The sequence below is a fragment of the Nomascus leucogenys genome, chromosome 11 (genome assembly GCF_006542625.1).
Source record: "Nomascus leucogenys isolate Asia chromosome 11, Asia_NLE_v1, whole genome shotgun sequence".
NCBI classification, from domain to species: domain Eukaryota; kingdom Metazoa; phylum Chordata; class Mammalia; order Primates; family Hylobatidae; genus Nomascus; species Nomascus leucogenys.
Window position 1 is genome coordinate 104,094,031 of NC_044391.1, and position 19,620 is coordinate 104,113,650.

General features: G+C 35.9%; 1 protein-coding gene across 3 annotated transcripts in view; it reads left to right on the forward strand.

Annotated features, from left to right (window-relative positions):
* Positions 1–18,569, forward strand: part of ATP11B (ATPase phospholipid transporting 11B (putative)) — a 128,599-nt gene extending 110,030 nt beyond the window's left edge. For 2 of the 3 annotated variants that reach the window (XM_030822869.1, XM_003256526.4), the window contains 2 exons: positions 10,785–10,918; positions 14,947–18,569. In XM_030822869.1, the coding sequence (XP_030678729.1) occupies positions 10,785–10,890 (106 nt within the window). In that variant the 3' untranslated portion in view covers positions 10,891–10,918; positions 14,947–18,569. Of the gene's footprint in view, positions 1–3,162; positions 3,289–10,784; positions 10,919–14,946 lie in introns of those variants that run through there. The other variant, XM_030822870.1, reaches the window with a different exon arrangement.
* The last annotated feature ends 1,051 nt before the right edge of the window (positions 18,570–19,620 follow it).

Below are 19,620 nucleotides of genomic sequence, written 5' to 3' on the forward strand. Positions count from 1 at the left end.
GGGCAGAGGCATGAATAAAGAGTGGGGCATTTTTGTTAGCATGGCCCTGTCTCTGGATAATTTGACCTTTATTAACATATACGTTAAAACCTAAAAAAAAAAAATCCATTTCTTCTTTGAGAAGAAAATTAAGATAAAAATTTAACGTGATCACAGAACAGAGATCTATAACCTTATTAATATATTTTTACACCTTAACTACCTTTTCTAGTACAATTCTAATGCTTCTGCTTGTCATGTTATCCATATTTATGAATGCTCCTGCATGTTGAGTAATTAAAGCTACATACTTGCAAGTGAGAGTGGCCCATTTTTTTTATCTTGCCTTAATCTGTATTGTAAATACATGTGCATATTTATGTTTGTATATTGTAATGGCTGCTGAAGCATTTCATATCCTGGCTACTATTTAGTGCATCTATAAATTGAACAATGTGTGTGTATGTCTTATCTTTATCTCCACAGACAGATTCATTCTGTCAGTTTGTACAAAAAATAATAGTTTAGAGATATCTTTTGATAGAAAGGGATGAAAGCTTAAATTCTAGAACTTTTTATATTAAGATACTAAAACTATGTATTAAGTATGGTTTGAAGGGGAAAAGTAATATAAGTTATTATTTTTCTTTTTAGAAATTGACACTTTTCCATTTCTTGCCCTATTGATTTCTTACAGATTCTTAATCACGTATTTTTTTTAATTCTTTTTTATTCTCAAGGTTTCTAATCTTTCTCTATGTTCATTTGAATTTTAAATTCTGTTTTATTCTCAAGGTTTCTAATCTTTCTGTGTTCATCTGATCAAATGAATGGCTTTTACAAAGCACCACTTAACCTTTTATAAAACTCTATGAGTTCATAATATTGAGCTGTTTAAAAATTTACTACACCTTTCAGGTTTTTTATTATTAGCTTCAACTTTAAAAAATATTCTATTTCAAACTACAATGGTGTAATAATTACAGATGAGTATACAAATGGGTGTTTAAGTTGTAGTCAACTAAATTTTATATTTAAAATGAGAACTAAATTGAAACAAACTTAAAGATTTACCTTCACTTTTGGCTGAGCCAAATTGTGTATCACAATTTTATCAGTAGGTGACTTTAAAAACAGTGGCTTTCAATCACATTTTTGAGCATCTAATTGTTTAACTCTAAAGCAAAAGGAGAGCTCATTATTTAAAAGCACACTCTGGCCAACTGTTTTGTCATATAAATATTAACTTTTGTGAATAATCATATTTTTATGAAATCATATTTTCATATATCATATTGGCTTAAATCAAACCACTTTTTTTTAGCAAAGCTAGATTTAAGAATAATGGAGAAAGGAGATCATAAATCAAAGAAATCACAGATTCTGTAATACTCTAATAAAACAGTAAGCTGAACATTCATCTGTGAAAGATCACAGTGAGAACAGGATATTGGTGAGATGGTCTTTCTGCAAGCCACTCTCCAATCAGGTGGTGTAACAAGTGGGAAAGAACACTGTTCAGAGAGCAGCAGACCTGAATGCTGGTGCTGCAGTTGGTGCTACTCCCAGTGGGTCCTAAACAAGTCACTTCACCTCTGGGCCTCCAGGTTCTTCACCTGTCACATGATCATTTTACGTATTGTGGTCTGTTTATTTACCATCAGCATCATAGAAGAGCAAAAAGAAGAAATACTGTGCTCAACTAAAAGCCAGGCTGAGAAAACAGTTACTCACATTGAGCAGTGAGTGGCCACTAGGTGGGCATTTGTTCATAGCTGCATGGAGAACAAGTGCCCATATACATCTTTCTGCTGATGCAGCCTCTAAATTTTGAATGCATCAGTTTTTTAAACTGCATTGAGCAATATTCCGTGGGTTTGATCGTAATAGCATAACTATTTACTCCTGTGACAGAGAGGAAAACTGTATGGATATCAGATATCTTTAAGAGCTTTTTAATGTTTAATCAAGTTAGTACTTCTTAAGGATGATTAAGGCCAGGTGGTGGCTCACGCCTGTAAATCCCAGCATTTTGGGAGGCCAAGGCGGGTGGATCCCTTAAGGTCAAGAGTTCGAGGCCATCCTGGCCAACTTGGTGAAACCCCGTCTCTACTAAAAATACAAAAATTAGCTGGGGCATGGTGGCAGGCGCCTATAATCCCAGCTACTCGAGAGGCTGAGACAAGAGAATCGTTTGAAGCCAGGAGTTGGAGATTGCAGTGAGCCAAGATCATGCCACTTCACTCCAGCCTGGACAACAGAGTGGGACTTCTTCTTAAAAAAAAAAAAAAAAAAAAAAAAAAGATTAGTACAAAACTATTAACAATTTTCTTTTGAATAAACAAAGCTCATTTTGAGTATTTTTCCCCTCTTCCCCTGTACTATAGGCAAAGCTATTAAGGTATCTTCACATAAACTTAGTATACCCTTAAAACCAAAAAATTCTGCTTATTTTTTGTTTATGTCAGAAATTCAGCATTGCATCTTTCATAGAAATAATTATTGGTCAGTCTTAATCCTGGAAAAATACATAGAGATGAGGCAAAATTGTTTTTTATTCATTAAGGACATTGTCTTGTAATTTAATAAGATTTAAAATAAAGATGGCTATGGAAACATTTTAAACTTCCTTGGAAGATCTCTAATACAAATACAGAAAAAGAACTGAAATTCATATAAATTATTGGCCCTCATTAAAAATCTGTTTCAAATTGAGGATTAAATTTCTTTTGTTAACAAATAGATCAGGTGAAGCCCTTGGCACACATGCTTAACATTTCTAAGGCCATGAAGTCCAGTTAGAGTAGAGAAGTCTTCTGAGAAGGGAAGCAGGAAAGGTGAGAAATTGGACATACCTTTGCAATAAGAACCCTAAATCTTGGTGGCAAATGAATTTAATACAAGAAACTGAATTTTATTGAAAGAAATTTGGTTTTAACTTAGCTGTAATATATGTTTAGTTAGAGATTTGTGCACTGGAAAATCATGGCTTTATTTTGTGTGCTTGTGTTCCCCTTAAGAAGTTCCCGTTAGCCCTCTTTTGTGACAGTAAATGTACTGTTCTTTGAACATTCTTTTGTGCCTCAGATTGTGGATGCCAACTTGTTGCTTTGATCTTAAACTTCTATATGGTGAAGAGTATCATTCTGTAATATGAGACTTGTTGCTTTTCTGTCCTTCCAGATGGAAGAAGATAAGGGTTCAGTCAGCTCAGCATATGAATTTGCTGAAAGCCAGCACAGAGGGGAGGACAGTAGGCTCCTGCTAGCTGAGGCTTGCAGGCAGCAGGACAGTTGTTGCGTGCACTAGGTAGTACTGCGCTGGACCTTCCCGGGGACTCATCCGCTAAGTTCTCATGCTTGGGGGGCATGTCATGGGACACCTGACCTGACATTTCCATTTCTTTACTAATTCCTTCACTGTTCCTCATATGTTGTTTTAGTTTCGTTGTTTTCCTTTTTTGTGGTCTTTACATTTTTCGTATGTCCATCCCTGAAAATTTTGTCAATCTCTCTTTAGAGTTACAAAGATAAATCAGACTTCACCTCACATTCTAAGCTGTGAAGATATTCTCACTACCTATTGTCTTACATTCAAGAAAATACTCCTTTTCACTTCTCCTTTTGAAAATATCATGCTATTTCTGTTATCTCTGAAATCATTTTCCCCCTTGCAGTTGTAGTTGTGTATCATTTACCCATCTTAATATAGTTAGATACTGAATTACTATCTTAAGTCACCTCTTAAGTTGAATGATCAAAGAGTAGGGTGCTTAGACTTAGTACTGAGAAATTTTCTGCTGACTGATACTCAACAAACTTTCCATTCTTTTCATAAATTTTTTTCTTTGAGACAGGGCCGCATTCCATTGCCCAGGCTAGAGTGCAGCGGCACGATCATGGCTCACTGCAGCCTCGACCTCCCGGGCTCAAGCGGTCCTCCCACCCCAGACCCCTCTCCCTCAGTAGCTGGGACTATAGGTGCATCCCACCATGCCCAGCTAGTTTTTTGTATTTTTTGTGGAGACTGGGTCTCGCCATGTTGCCCACACTGGTCTCAAACTCCTGGGCTCAAGCGATCTACCTGCCTCAGCCTCCCAAAGTGCTGGGATACAGGCGTGAGCCACCACACCTGGCTCATAAATTTTCATAGTTGTATCTTTTTAAAAAAAAAAAAGAAGAAGAAGAAGAAGGCCGGGCATGGTGGCTCACACCTGTAATCCCAGCACTTTGGGAGGCTGAAGCAGGTGGATCATGAGGTCAGGAGATCAAGACCATCCTGGCTGACATGGTGAAACCCCGTCTCTACTAAAAATACAAAAACAAAAATTAACTAGGCGTGGTGGCGGACACCTGTAGTCCCAGCTACTCAGGAGGCTGAGGCAGGAGAATGGCATAAATCTGGGAGGCGGAGCTTGCATTGAGCCGAGATGGCACCACTGCACTCCAGCCTGGGCGACAGAGTGAGACTCCGTCTCAAAAAAAAAAAAAAAAAAAAAAAAGAAAAAAGAATTGATGAGAGTTTGATTTTCTCTTCTCTCGAGGAATAACCCTGACAACCATTTCTAGACCTAATTAGGATATGCAGAATATTTGGATTGGTAGTAATTATGGAGGATAAAATTTCCTGCCACTAATAATTGTATTATTTGGACTAATTGCTATTTTATTTATTGTAATTACTAGTCAAGAAAGTGCTGTTGTCTCATATGGGAGGAGCAGTGATGAAACTGTAGCAAAGCCACTTGAAAATTGTAAATCTTTTAACAACACTATAAATCAGACCCTGGAACAGGTAGAATAATTTGAAGAATCTGGACTATTCGATAAGGTACAGTTTTTAAATTAGATTAGTGGATTGCTCTAAATGAGAAATTAATCAACTCTGTTATTAAATATCATCAGTTGAAAAGATATTCAAAATAATTCTGAATTTTTATTTGTTTTGGTATGCTTCATATGATTATATTTACAGTATATTTCTCTTGCATTGTGCCTTGCTATAGAAAGATGTTTAGTTTTTTTTAATAGGCTCTGATTGAGCTCCAAAGAAAGCTCATATGAAGAGCTTGCTGCTGCCTAGGATGCATGTTATGCCCTGGATAGTCCACAAAGCAGATAATCTACTTGAGACCTGACAATACTAAAACTATAAAATTGTGTCCTCTGTAATAAAAGTTCCCCACACATTCAGATTCTAGTGGATATTTCATATGATGTGGATCTGGTACTGCTTTGCTTTAATATGTCCATTAAATGTACAGTACAGCTGAGAATTGGGTTCTTAGAATGTTCCCATTAAATAACAGGAGCCTTATTATGGTGATTTTTGCCTAGGAACGGTAAGTGAATTCTCTCTTACACCCTGTGATGTTAATTTACCCTCTGCATTAAATTTGGGGATTTTATCATTTTTCACAGGTATTAATTTCTTCCTCACCTAAATTACAAATTCCTAGTCATATGTTGTTATTTATGTAACCAGTAAAATACATTAAAACAAAAGGCCCTTAGTCCTCTTTCAAACTAAGAATAAGCCAGATTATTAAAATAAATTTACCAAATCAATATAATTCTCATATTATTATTATTTTTTTTTTTTTTTTGAGATAGACATAGGGTCTCACTCTGCTGCCCAGGCTGGAGTGCAGAGGCACCATCTTGGTTCAATGCGACCTCCACCTCCTGGGTTCAAGCAATTCTCCTGCCTCAGCCTACAGACAGGCTGGGACTACACACGCAGCTAATTTTTGTATATTTAGTAGAGACAGGGTTTCACCTTGTTGGCCAGGCTGTTCTTGAACTCCTGGCCTCAAGTGATTCACCTTCCTTGCCTCCCAAAGTTCTGGGATTACAGATGTAAGCCACCACGCCCGGTCCATATTCTTAGGTATGTAATACATACAGAAATCTCTTTCTCTTGAGAAATCCCTAAAAGACAGTATGGAAGTATTTTATAACAATCTTTCTAAGTTGTTTATTTTACTTAGAGGGAAGGAGAGAGGAAAGGGAGTTTAGAAGAGTGAATATGAGCTTGAAGAATGTTTTGGAGAAACAGGCCTTGAATAAGATGTACCAGTTACCCAGATTTCATCACTTCCTGGCTATCTCCATTGCAGTTCTGAATTATGAGATGAAGCTCATTACTTGTTTTAGAGATTTTATGATTCTTAATCAGATTTGAAAATCAGTAATATTTGATGACTTGATTTTACATTAAAAAGAAAAACATTTCCTTAAACACAAACCTCTTCTTTTTTCATTTTTGTTTTTATAGTTAAGAGTTTAAAGCTTCTTTCCAAATAACTCCTTTAAGGCCATGCAGGTGCTCACTTTGATTATCCAGTGTATAGAACACCTTTAAGGGCAAAAGACCTAATTATCTAAACTTTAAAAAACAAAAACCTTTATTTGATTTGATAGAATGTCACAGGTGTGACTAAAAAATGTTAGAAATGTAAGACATTTTTCTAAAATTTATAAGATTTAAGGAAGGTTGTAAGGTTTCAGGAAAATATTTTGTGTTTGCGCAATAAGAAATGTCTAAGTGTTTATTGTCATTGACATGAAAATAATGGAAATAAAAGCAGTGAGCCAGAATTTATTTCAAAAGGCAGTTTCTGTGAAGATGAGCATTGTTGTTATCTGTGCATAGTCATGTTGAATAGACATAGTTTTGCTTGACAGCCTTTCTAGCACTAAATTATGTGGTCATTCCTGGGAGCAAGTGTGGTGGAAAGTGAGGCTTACCAATCACAACTTCTAGTAAATTAAAAGTTACCTCTTGTTACCACTAGGTAGGGTCTCACTCCCATTACTATGCTTTTTTTTCTTTTCTGTTATTTATAAGTGGTCTCCCAAAACGTAATGATTTCTTCTCCTTACTTTGAATGAAATGAGCTCTAAATGCTCCACTCCCATTCTCCCTCACCCAATTATACTGGCAACTATGTCTATACAGGTACTCTGGCCGAGCTCCTAGTTCCTGAATATTGAGATCAAAGATGTATATATGGGAAAGTAGTAGAGCTTGGAGGTTTGCTAGAGAACAGTATAGCATTTTCTATAGATAGCTTTACAGAAACACAGCCAACATTCAGCATTTTAAAAGCAGCTGAGGCTGGCCACGATGGCTCGTGCTTATAATCCTAGCACTTTGGGAGGCTGAGGTGGGCGGATTGTCTGAGCTCAGAAGATAAGAGACCAGCCTGGGCAATATGGTGAAACCTCATCTCTACTAAAATACAAAAAATTAGCTGGGCGTGGTGGTGTGTGCCTGTAGTCTCAGCTACTCAGGAGGCTGAGCCATGAGAATTGCTTGAACCCAGGAGGTGGAGGTTGCAGTGAACCGAGATCACACCACTGCACTCCAGCCTCCAGCCGGGCAACAGAGTGAGACTCGGTCTCCAGAAAAAAAAAAAAAAAACAAGCAGCTGAGTTTTTTTTTTTTTCTTTAGAGAAAAAAGGAAACATATACATACAAACTATATATACACATATATATACTTAGTTCAAAAAGTGATCTGAAGAAGTCAGTTCTTAAAATTTTTGACATTTCAAGATGTTTACCTTCTCTGTTGGGATGTCCATATTTTAATAACTGTCCTTCAGTTTTAAAGTGAAGGATGGCCAGGCTCAGTAGCTCACACCTGTAATCCCAGCACTTTGAGAGGCTGAGGTGGGAGGACCACTGGAGGCCAGGAGTGTGAGACCAGCCTGGGCAGTATAGTAAGACCCTGTCTCTACTAAAATTAAAAATTAGCCTGACATGATGACGCACACCTGTAGTAGCTACCCAGGAGGCTGAGGTGGAAGGATTGCTTGAGCCCAGGAGGTTGAGACTGCAGTGAGCTAGGATCGATTGTGCCACTGCACTCCAGCCTGGATGACAGAGCAAGACCCTGTCTCTAAAAATAATAAAAATAAAGTGAAAGGTGATGAATGCAAAGCAAGATGATTACCAAGGTCAGATCCAGACCAAGGCAGTGTCTTGCACATATATGGATACTCAGGCGCTGGCTACCTTCTGGGTGTCATCTCGATGAATTTCTCCCAGTTGATTGAGCACCAGCTTTGAGCAAAGCACATGTTAAACTAAAAAGTGTCAGACAAGATCCTTGCTCTTTTGAGTTTCTGGTTTAGTTCTCTCCAAGGAAATGTGGTAAAGGACCAGTTTGTTATTTTCTTGTTTTGTTTTAATTTCCAGTTTATCTTGAGCCAGTGCTTTTACAAATACAATAAAAATGAATTATAGGAAAATGAAATCTAAAGATATATAAAATAAGCCCCAATTTTTAACAGTTATAAACATACTTTGTCCAACTGCTGTAAAAATTTCTAAGCTCATTCTCACAGATTAGAAATGCTTATTTCTTCATGGGCCGGTAATAGTGTTTATGGATCAGCATTGATCTATGGACCATACTTTGAGTCACAACTGGTCTTTTTGCAAGGGGACAGTACTGTACACTCCCTTACACTTAGGCTAAGCTTCTGTTGAATACACACCACACTGCTGCCCACACATAGCCACTCTTTCTCCTCCCTCAGCCTGGAATATCTTTTCTCCCCCATCTCCTGCTATTGAAATGCCCCCCCGCAAGTCCTTTAAGATGTATTTTAAATGCCACCTTTTTCATCAAATCTTAATGCCCTCCCACCAGTACCACTAACAGCAGCTGGGTTTGAGCTTTCCCTCCTATTTTCTGAGTAGTCTGCCTCTTACAGTCATAAGCACAGGGTTACTATCCCCTGTGGAAAGTGGCACAGTACCTTGCTCAATAAATAGAAGTTTAAGTGCTTGTGCCAATTAAGTTATACAAATAAGCAGTGAAATAGAATCAGAGAAAGAGATGACTCATCATTGGAGAGGTGAGGGAAGTTTGATGGAGACGGTAGGATTTAAGCTGAACCCTGAGGTAGGGGTCAGCATTCTGACCCTGATTGATGGCAGGCCCCGACACGTGCCCACAGGCAGGGAACACTGGTTAGCTGGAGTGGAGACTGCACCAGAGCACTGGGAAGCAGAGCAGGAAAGGCAGCCTGGGGTCAGGCTGTAAAGGGCCTTCAAGGCTTCATGGGGTGTAGGGCTTTATCCTTTGAGCATGTAGGAGCCCTGGAGTCTGGGTTGCTACAAGGGGTAAATTTGACATTGGGGAAACGAGTCCAGGGACCCAAAGAGAATACTGGAAAACTGATGAAATCCTGTTACCTAAACCAGCATTTCCTAAACTATTCTTCTGAATATGAATGATCCTCCTGGTGTTGCTTAATGTTTGCTGGTTGCGCGGTGGGGGGTGTATGTTTCTCCCACTAAGAAAATGAGTGGGAGAATTACGATATCTCAGGCTTCCCCCATGGAGATGACCATGTATCCTGACTTGACAGTCCTCTACTTTAAAAGTCTGCTTAGAACTTTGTTAAATTAGTGTTTCCCAAATTTAATTGAACACCGACCCCCTTTTTTTCATGAAATGTCTGTAAATATCTTACAAAACACAGTTTAAGAAACTGTGCCTTAAACAATTCTAAACCAAGAGTATTGTAACGAAAGAACAAGTCAGGTTTGGCTCAGTGCTTAGCTGATCCTAGGACACTGTCATCAGGCAGTTGCCAGATAAGAACCATGTTGTTTCACACTGTGTGGTGTTGAATCTTCTGAGCATGGATCTTGCAGGACATCAGCAGTTTACATTCAGAATGCCAGGTTTGTGTTCCACCACTTCCGTCTCTTCTGTTCGTTGTGAGCATCTCCACAAACATCCTCTGTTGCCTGTACCCAGCACATGGTGATTCCCAACCTTCGTCGAAGTACAACCCTGTATTTATTCTCCTTTTCTATCTTCAAAAGATGTGTTATGTAGGATGTTATATATGTAAAAGAAAGTGAATTGAAATAAGGTGTTTTTTTAAAACAACAGCCCTTGAAAAATTTCGGAGCATCCTTGACAAACAAAACCAGGGTTGGGATTCATCGAGCTACGTGGTCATACCATCTTTCCCCCTCATTTTTGCTTAGTTAAAATTGTTAGTCATGTGGAATAAAATTATCTTGCTGGGCTATTTATGCGTGAATCAACATAAATCTTGCATACTTTCAGAAAGTAATTCAGTTTCAAATCTTGATAGTACTACTTATTCACTTGTTTAATAAATTTTAATTTATTAAGCTGACAGCTAACTGTTAAAAAGCAGGATGAGCTGATGCTGGGATGATTGCCACTTAAAAGTTTTTAGCAATTTATGATAAATGATGCTTTTTTCAAAGATAAGTACGGAGTGGATATCTGTAGAGTGCTTAGAACCTGGCACATAGTAAAGCATACGTAAAGTGTGTGCTGCCATTGTTGTTGTTACTGAAGATTGGGGCGAGGTCCTGCCTGATAATTCATACTCCACTTATCTCAATTGTTAGACATTTTTCATTGAAATTGCAGGAGCATTTCACCTAAAGAAAAACTCCATGCAGAACTGGAATTCATTACATTCCTGAGTGGTTGATGGAAATCATTTTGACCATAATAAATGATTAAAACAAAACATTAAAAGTAGATTTAAATAATATCCAGCTTCTTAATTTATATAATTATTTTACTAGACCTCTAATTTAGGATACAAGGCTTTAAAATAATTTTGTATGGTTATACTCTAGTAAATTAAAGCCTTTCATATGTTTCCCATATCATAGAAAAACATGTAGGTTTGTATATGTTACCTTTTATTTGAAAGTGCTTGTTGTAATTTTCCAGTGCTTTTCAGAAGTCCAAATCTTTAAACAACTGATGTTTTCTGCTTCACCTCCCGCAGCTTACTGAAACAAATGCAGGTATCAAGTGCTTGGACTCCATGTGCTGTTTCCCGGAAGGAGAAGCAGCGTGCACATCTGTTGGAAGAATGCTGGAACGAGTTATAGGAAGATGTAGTCCGACCCACATCAGCAGGTGTGAAATCTCTCTAAGTAGCCTTTGCTGCAGATGAGTATCCTATCTGGAACAGGATGAACCTGCAGCTCTAGATACCTAATAAATCAGCAGCTGGTTTTACCAACTGAAGCAGGAAGTCTGCTATTGATTAGCACTCTTTGGTGGTAGATTTCACTTTGTGGCTTTGGGGTAAGGGCTTTTTCACTCACAAAGGAAGAGAAAGCACCTTTGAAGAGACTTCATCTAATGAACAAAAAATTTTATTTCATAATCTTTCTAAAATGTGCTCAGTAGGAGTGTGTATATGGTACTCTTATGGTTTGTATAACTTTCTTTTTTAAATTTTACATATACTATTTCCTTTTTATTTTTTTTAAATTTTTTTGCTTTTTGTCTTTACAAAATAATCTCAACATAACAGTGAAGTCAAAGGCTTTCGTTTTCTTACTCTGTATGTATATTTTCCAGTTGGTTATTTGAGGCTTTGAGGTATTTATAAACACAAAAGGCTGTATTTCTGCTCCCCTACCTCCTCTTATGTCTGTAATGAAGTTTTGAAATGAGTCATGATTTTTAAGCTTCTTTCGCTTGGTATTTATTGTCTAATTAAAAGTGTATGAGTTAGAACAGGCTCTTTAAATTATGGAGTAAAAGAATCTTAGCATTTTTGTCCCCTCCTAAATCTGTTTCTTGAATGAGATTTATCACCATGCCTGCTCTTGTGCACCATAACAAAAAAAAATACCACCTTTTGGTAAACACCATTTAAAATTCATTTAAACTTGCAATGGATTTATTTATTCATACATTTCCCCAAGAGTTATATCACTATTTAGAGGATGTTAGGGGGTAGAAAGAGCTTTTTCCACACTTGGTGTTCTTTAGGTGAATGATACCATATTCTCAAAATCAGGGCAGCAGTACACGGTATGCATGGAGGTACAAATGGGCAGGGAGATATGTTGGTTCCCATTGTCCCAAATGTGCTACATGAATATTAGCACTTTCTACATTTGCCAGGGCTTGGAAAAGTTTGGAAATTACCCCAGGAACAGGTTATTAAGAGTAAAGAAGGCATTACTCCTATCTACTGGAAAAAGGATTTTTATTATTTTGGTTAGCTTTGTGTTTTAAAAAAATGATGAGTATGATATCATTCATCTATTATAAAATTCAGGTAACTTTTACTGGTGAACTTGTTAGTTCTCACTTGAGCTTTAGCTTAGCCATGCCTTTATGATACAATTGAATTTATAAATAGCATTCTTATGTTAACATAATGTCTGTGGTTTCAGTCCCCATTTATTCTGACTTGATTATAACATGTGATCTGAAATATTTCCATAATGCTGTGATATCATTTTGTAGTAATTTCATTCCACGTAGAAGGTAGAGCACTTAAACTCTGGGACTTTGTTATGATTTACATAATTGTATTATAAAATGTGGCTCTGTCAAGTACCTAGGCCAGGAAGTTCCAAAAGAGCTTGATTTATAATATTATTTTACCTAATAACATAGCTTCATTGCACAGAATCAAGATACGAGTTAGACTAAGATACAATAGAACCTTTACAGAATTTTTTCAACTTCTCCTTCAATGGAAATTTCTCTTTAATGACAATATACGTTTTTGTTAATGATTTTTTTAAAACTAGAATTTTCAATGAGCCCCACATTTTTTCTGCTGTATACATATATCCATTTTCTTGATATCGATTATGTAGGTAATATGCCCCCATTATTCTTTACATAGCCATTTTGATGCAGCATTACCTCTTTTGAACCTGCCCCAGGAGTTATTGAATTTACTTTGACATGTTCTCTTGAAGGTAACTATTATCATCTATACTTCTTTTCACTTAAAATTGTGCCATATTATTTTTTTCTGAATTTTTTTATTCTCTTAATAAAATGTTTAACTTAGTAATTAATATCATATTAGACTATAAATGCCCTTCCAGTTTTCTCCAACATCACAGGTTATATTATTGGTTACTATTATTTTCTTACCTTTTTTCTCATGTGAATAATCTAGAAAGTCTTTTCAGACCTGTTCATTCTTTTCTAGGGGATAAAGTCATATAATAACACCAAGCTACCTGGTGCTTTTCAAGGGCTATGTGAAAATTGCCATAGATGCATTAACATTATATTTAAACTTTCAAAGTCATTTTGATACGTAGAGTTCTGTTTTTGATTTTTACATATAATTGTATTTCTGAAATGTGTTGGGCATTTCCATTGTGACTTTAGAGCAGCATCTATTCTATATTTCTATTTCATGTCTAATTTAAGAGGTAGGGCAAGGCTGAGACTGCCATTCCAAGATGTAGAGAAGCCCTTGGCTGTGTGTTCCATTGACATAGTAAACTCAAGAGTAATGGGCATCACTTGAGAAATGCCACCAGTGTTTTTATATGACAGACTTCTTTGGTGATTACATTTGTACCATCCAGGCACAAAAATTCGACTTACATTTTATTAATTGATGTTGTCAATGAAGTATCCCATATTGCAAGCTCAGTTTCAAAGGAAGCGTCATGGTGCTATATAAAGGATATGCCATGTTGCACCCTAAAGAGCTGGATTTTAGCAATAAAAGATTTTCTGTTCCTATATTACTAACAGTTAAGTTACTGTATCCTAATCAAAACTATCTTCTAAATAGAAAGTAATATGTAGTTCAAGTGTTTAATGTTCTGTCAAAAATTGTATTTAACATCTGAATGCACGTGTGCTTTGAAAAAAATTTAAAATGAAGGAGACTTTACCTAATAAGATTATTCTGTGTAAGCAATATGGAAAGAAGAAAAACTAATATAAAGTATTGGCAGTTTGGAATTGGACATCTGACTCCAGATAATTGGAGTATTGATAGCTGTTATAGTTAAAAGTTATAGTTAAAAGCCTACTTCTCCCCTGTAAATACTATTTAAGAAATTTTCATCTTCTCATTTTATTCATTTATTCTACCAATACTGAGTGCCCAATATATGTCAGACACAGTTCTAGATGCTAGGGAGACAGTAGTGAACAAGTCCTTCCCTAACCTAAGGTAGATACTGTTCCAGCTTCTCTAGAAACTAGTCGAATTAAAGTTGAGCTACATACAAACTTAGCATCTCTGGGAAAGAGAAAATATTTGACAAAGGTGAATTGGGGCCATTTTTAATGCTCATCTCTTCCTGGAATATCTCTGTTTAGGGAAGGTGGGAACCCTGGAAAAAGCTACATAAAATGTATTTACTGTTAAATGTGTTTAGTCTCATAAGAAAAGCAAGCTTTCACTTGGTGATCCTAACATTGTCCTTGAACTAGGTTAGTCTATTTTAAGCATGGCAGGCTACTTTTGGTCTTGAGTTATTTTAGCTTAAATTAACTCAAGCTAATTTAAGTTTACAGCTGCACATAAAGTATTATGTAACGAATTGCTTTAGGGCCTCATCATTCAGACACCATTTAACTTTTCTGGACCAGTAGAGGATCGTTTGTTCTTAGTTAAGTGAAAACGCTAGTGACCTACAGGTGTCTTTGATGCCTTTTGAATACATCATTCACTACATTCAAGCTAATTACGCTAAAGTCTTTAGAATAGGATTTATAGCTGAAATGAAATGATCAGTAATAGGAACATACTACTGTTTCATTCCAAAGCCTTTGGTAAGTGGGATTTGGGTTTGTTTTTGTAAACTGAACTTTTCAGTAAAACTGAATGTGCATAACTCTTAATAACATACTTACTGAATTGTTAAGACTTTAAAAGCATCTCATGCTTTACTACATATAGAAACTGTTTTAATGCTAATGAATGTTTGAATTTTGGCTAATATTTTTATATGATGACTAGAGCATTATTTTTCCCAAGTTTTTGTATAATATAAATAGAAAGTTTGGGCATTCAATACTAGTATGAAGAACCTCTCTTTAGCATTTAAATGAATCAATCAGTGACTGCATTTGGGTCCTAAGTTTTAGAGTAAATTTTTTTCTCAATTAAAACATAGGTCCTGGTGAGCCAAACTTTTCTCTTATTGTTACTTTAGATCATGGAGTGCATCGGATCCTTTCTATACCAACGACAGGAGCATCTTGACTCTCTCCACAATGGACTCATCTACTTGTTAAAGGGGCAGTAGTACTTTGTGGGAGCCATTTCACCTCCTTTACTAAAATTCAGTGTGATCACCCTGTTAATGGCCACATTAGCTCTGAAATTAATTTCCGAAATCTTTGTAGTAGTTCATACCCACTCAGAGTTATAATGGCAAACAAACAGAAAGAATACAAGCCCCTCCCAACACCCTTAATTTGAATCTGAACATGTTAAAATTTGAGAATAAAGAGACATTTTTCATCTCTTTGTCTGGTTTGTCCCTTGTGCTTATGGGACTCCTAATGGCATTTCAGGCTGTTGCTGAGGCCATTATATTTTAATATAAATGTAGAAAAAAAGAGATAAATCTTAGTAAAGTGTATTTTTTAGTATTAGCTTGATTACTGACTCTTCTATTTAAATCTGCTTCTGTAAATTATGCTGAAAGTTTGCCTCGAGAACTCTATTTTTTTATTAGAGTTATATTTGAAGCTTTTCATGGGAAAAGTTAATGTGAATACTGAGGAATTTTGGTCCCTCAGTGACCTGTGTTGTTAATTCATTAATGCATTCTGAGTTCACAGAGCAAATTAGGAGAATCATTTCCAACCATTATTTACTGCAGTATGGGGAGTAAATTTATACCAGTTCCTTTAACTGTACTGTAACACAGCCTGTAAAGTTAGCCATATAAATGCAAGGGTATATCATATATACAAATCAGGAATCAGGTCCATTCACCGAATTTCAAATTGATGTTTACTAATATTTTTGTGACAGAGTATGAAGACCCTATAGTGGGTAAATTAGATACCATTAGCATATTATTAATTTAATGTTTTTATCATTGGATCTTTTGCATGCTTTAATCTGGTTAACATATTTAAATTTGCTTTTTTTCGCTTTACCTGAAGGCTCTGTGTATAGTATTTCATGACATCGTTGTAAAGTTTAACTATATCAATAAAAAGTTTGGACAGTATTTAAATATTGCAAATATGTTTAATTATACAAATCAGAAGAGTATGGGTAATTAAATCAATAAAAAGAGAAGAGCCTCTTTCTGCAGCCAGCTTAGACATGCTCTTCCCTTTCTGTAAGCTAGATTTTAGAATAAAGGGTTTCAGTTAATAATCTTATTTTCAGGTGATGTCATCTAAGTTATAGCAAACTACCACAATACAGTGAGTTCTGCCAGTGTCCCAGTGCAAGGCATATTTTCAGGTGTGGCTATAGAATGTAAATTGTTAAAGTCTAAAATGCTAAACTTGTATCAGGTAACGTTAGCAATAAATTACAATGCTAAGAATGATTAATCGGGTACATGTTACTGTAATTAACTCATTGCACTTCAAAACCTAACAACTTCCATCCTGAATTTATCAAGTAGTTCAGTATTGTCATTTGTTTTTGTTTTATTGAAAAGTAATGTTGTCTTAAGATTTAGAAGCGATGATTAATTAGTTTAAGAACTATTACCCAGCTCTAAGCAAATAATGATTGTATACATATTAAGAAAATGGTTAAATGCGGTTTTACCAAGTTTTCCCTTGAAAATGTCATTCCTTTATGGAGATTTATTGTGCAGCCCTAAGCTTCCTTCCCATTTCATGAATATAAGGCTTCTAGAATTGGACTGGCAGGGGAAAGAATGGTAGAGACAGAAATTAAGACTTTATCTTTGTTTGCTTGTAAACTATTTTCTTGCTAATGTAACAACATTTGTCTGTTCCAGTGATGTAAGGATCTTAAGTTATTAAGCTAAATATTAATTTTCAAAAATAGTCCTTAGATATTCCATAGCTGGATTTAGGAAGATCTGTTATTCTGGAAATACTAAAAGAAAGAATAATACAACATATAATGTCTGCATTCACTAATTCATGTTCTGGAAGAAGAAATACTGAACATATACTCAGTAGAGTACTGTAGTGGAGGATATGGAAATTTGCTCATAAAATCTCTTACAAAACGTACATATAACAAAATGACATCCAATAGGCCTGCATTACATTTACATGACAGTGTTTATTTATTTGCCATCAAATAAACTGAGTACCGACACTAGACAAAGACTCCAAAGTCATAAAATAGCCTATGACCAACTGCAGCAAGACAGGAGGTCAGCTCGCCTATAATGGTGCTTAAAGTGTGATTGATTGATTGATGTAATTTTCTGTACTCACCATTTGAAGTTAGTTAAGGAGAACTTTATTTTTTTTTAAAAAGTAAATGGCATCCACTAGTGTGCTCATCCTGAACTGTTACTCCAAATCCACTCCGTTTTTAAAGCAAAATTATCTTGTGATTTTAAGAAAAGTTTTCCATTTATTTAATAAAGTAACAATGCAGTCTACAAGCTTTCAGTAGTTTTCTAGTGCTATATTCATCTTGTAAAACTCTCACTACGTAACCTGTAATCACAAGGAAAGTGTCCCCTTTGCATATTTCTTTAAAATTCTTTGGAAAGTATGATGTTGATAATTAACTTACCCTTATCTGCCAAAACCAGAGCAAAATGCTAAATGTGTTATTGCTAATCAGTGGTCTCAAATCGATTTGCCTCTGTTTGCCTCGTCTGAGGGCTGTAAGCCTGAAGATAGTGGCAAGCACCAAGTCAGTTTCTAAAATTGCCCCTCAGCTGCTTTAAGTGACTCAGCACCCTGCCTCAGCTTCAGCAGGCATAGGCTCACCCTGGGCAGAGCAAAGTATGGGCCAGGGAGAACTACAGCTACGAAGACCTACTATCGAGTTGAGAAAAGGGGAGAATTTATGGTTGAATTTTCTAACTGTCCTCTTTTCCTCTTTCTTGGGTCTAAAGCTCATGATAGACAAAGGCTTCCAGACCTGAGCCACGCCCAGGCCCTATCCTGAACAGGAGACTAAACAGAGGCAAATCAACCTTAGGAAATACTTGCATTCTGCCCTATGATTAGTACCAGGACTGAGGTCATTTCTACTGCAAAAGATTGTGAGACTGAACTTTTCTGATCGCTTGAGACTCCTAATAGGCAGGAGTCAAGGCCACTAGAAAACTGAGAGTTAAGAGCCAAAAGTTTTTCAAATATGCTACTCTGAAAATCTCGTGAAGGCTGTAGGAAAAGGGAGAATCTTCCATGTTGGTGTTTTTCCTGTAAAGATCAGTTTGGGGTATGATATAAGCAGGTATTAATAAAAATGACACACCAAAGAGTTATATAAAACATGTTTTATTAATTTTGGTCCCCACTTACATTTTATTTCTATCTTGAAATGAGTTATCTATTTTCATAAAACATTATTAAAGTGCTGTTTTATGTGAAATAACTTGAATGTTGTTCCTATAAAAAATAGATCATAACTGTTTGTAATAATGGTAATTTAGATTTTTATGAGGACCGAGTATCTGGAAATACTGTAGCAATACTTTTAGTTTAAAATTTTGGACCTGAGACACTGTGGCTGTCTAATGTAATCCTTTAAAAATTCTCTGCATTGTCAGTAAATGTAGTATATTATTGTACAGTGCTCCATAATTTTTTAAAGTTTATGAAGTTATATTTATCAAATAAAAATTTTCCTATATAATTAAAAGTGTTCCTTTATTTAAGCATTTTAAGCCTGTCTCTGTTTATCACAACCTGCACTGCCAAACTTGTTTCAAGTTAAATTTTACTGTATTTACCCTTCATTATAGTACAGGGATATCATTTATGCCTTTCACTGACTGCAGTTTTTTAAAATGTAGTTCTTACCCAGCTTTTTATAGATCAGTACAACTCCTGGAAAAGGCTCTGATAGGAATGCGCCAGCTGTAAAGACCAGCATACCTCAACTAGAAATTGCATCATTCATGAAAAGCCAGCCAAGAGCACTTGTGAATTTGGAAATGCCCTGGTTCATAAAAAATATGTGCTTTTTTAAAATAATATAGAACTGATTGATAGAATGTATACTTCCATATAAAATATTCCAGCTTCCTGACACCCAGTTATTTTCACTGCTTCCTCGGTTGCCAGTTAGACATAATTGTCTAATCTACATCTGCTTAAAAAGTTAAGCTGTTGTCTTTGCCCAGTTGTTAGTATTTGCAAAGGATGACAGTGCATGATTTATGTAATGATGTATTTTTGAGATGTAATAAGAATACGATCCTAGACAAATCAGTTTAGGCATCTGTTTTTACATTTAAAAAGGAGTGTTTGGACTATCTTTAGGGTGACTACTGTCTTTAACTTCTAATATACAAGTAGAACATGATGAATAAGAAATTTAGGAAAAAAATTTTATTAGACGCATCTCACTAGAAAATTAGTGAATTCAAAAACAATTCAAGTTTTATATTGAAGAGCTGACTCAAAGGCTGTTGTAAATGGAGATAAGTCACCACACCTCTCTATGAACAGCCAGAGTGCCCTGTGATCAATCAAATTTTTAAATACTGATTTAAGGTAAAATGATTTATATTCAGATATAATTTGTACACAGTAAAATGTATAGATTTTAGGATTATAGTTACTCACTTTTGATAAATCTCTACACCCACGTAACCCTTACCCCAAACCACATTAAGAACCCTTCCGTCATTCCTCAAGGTTCCCTTGTGCCTTTTGCAGTGAATTTATTCCCCTCTTGGTCCTGTCCC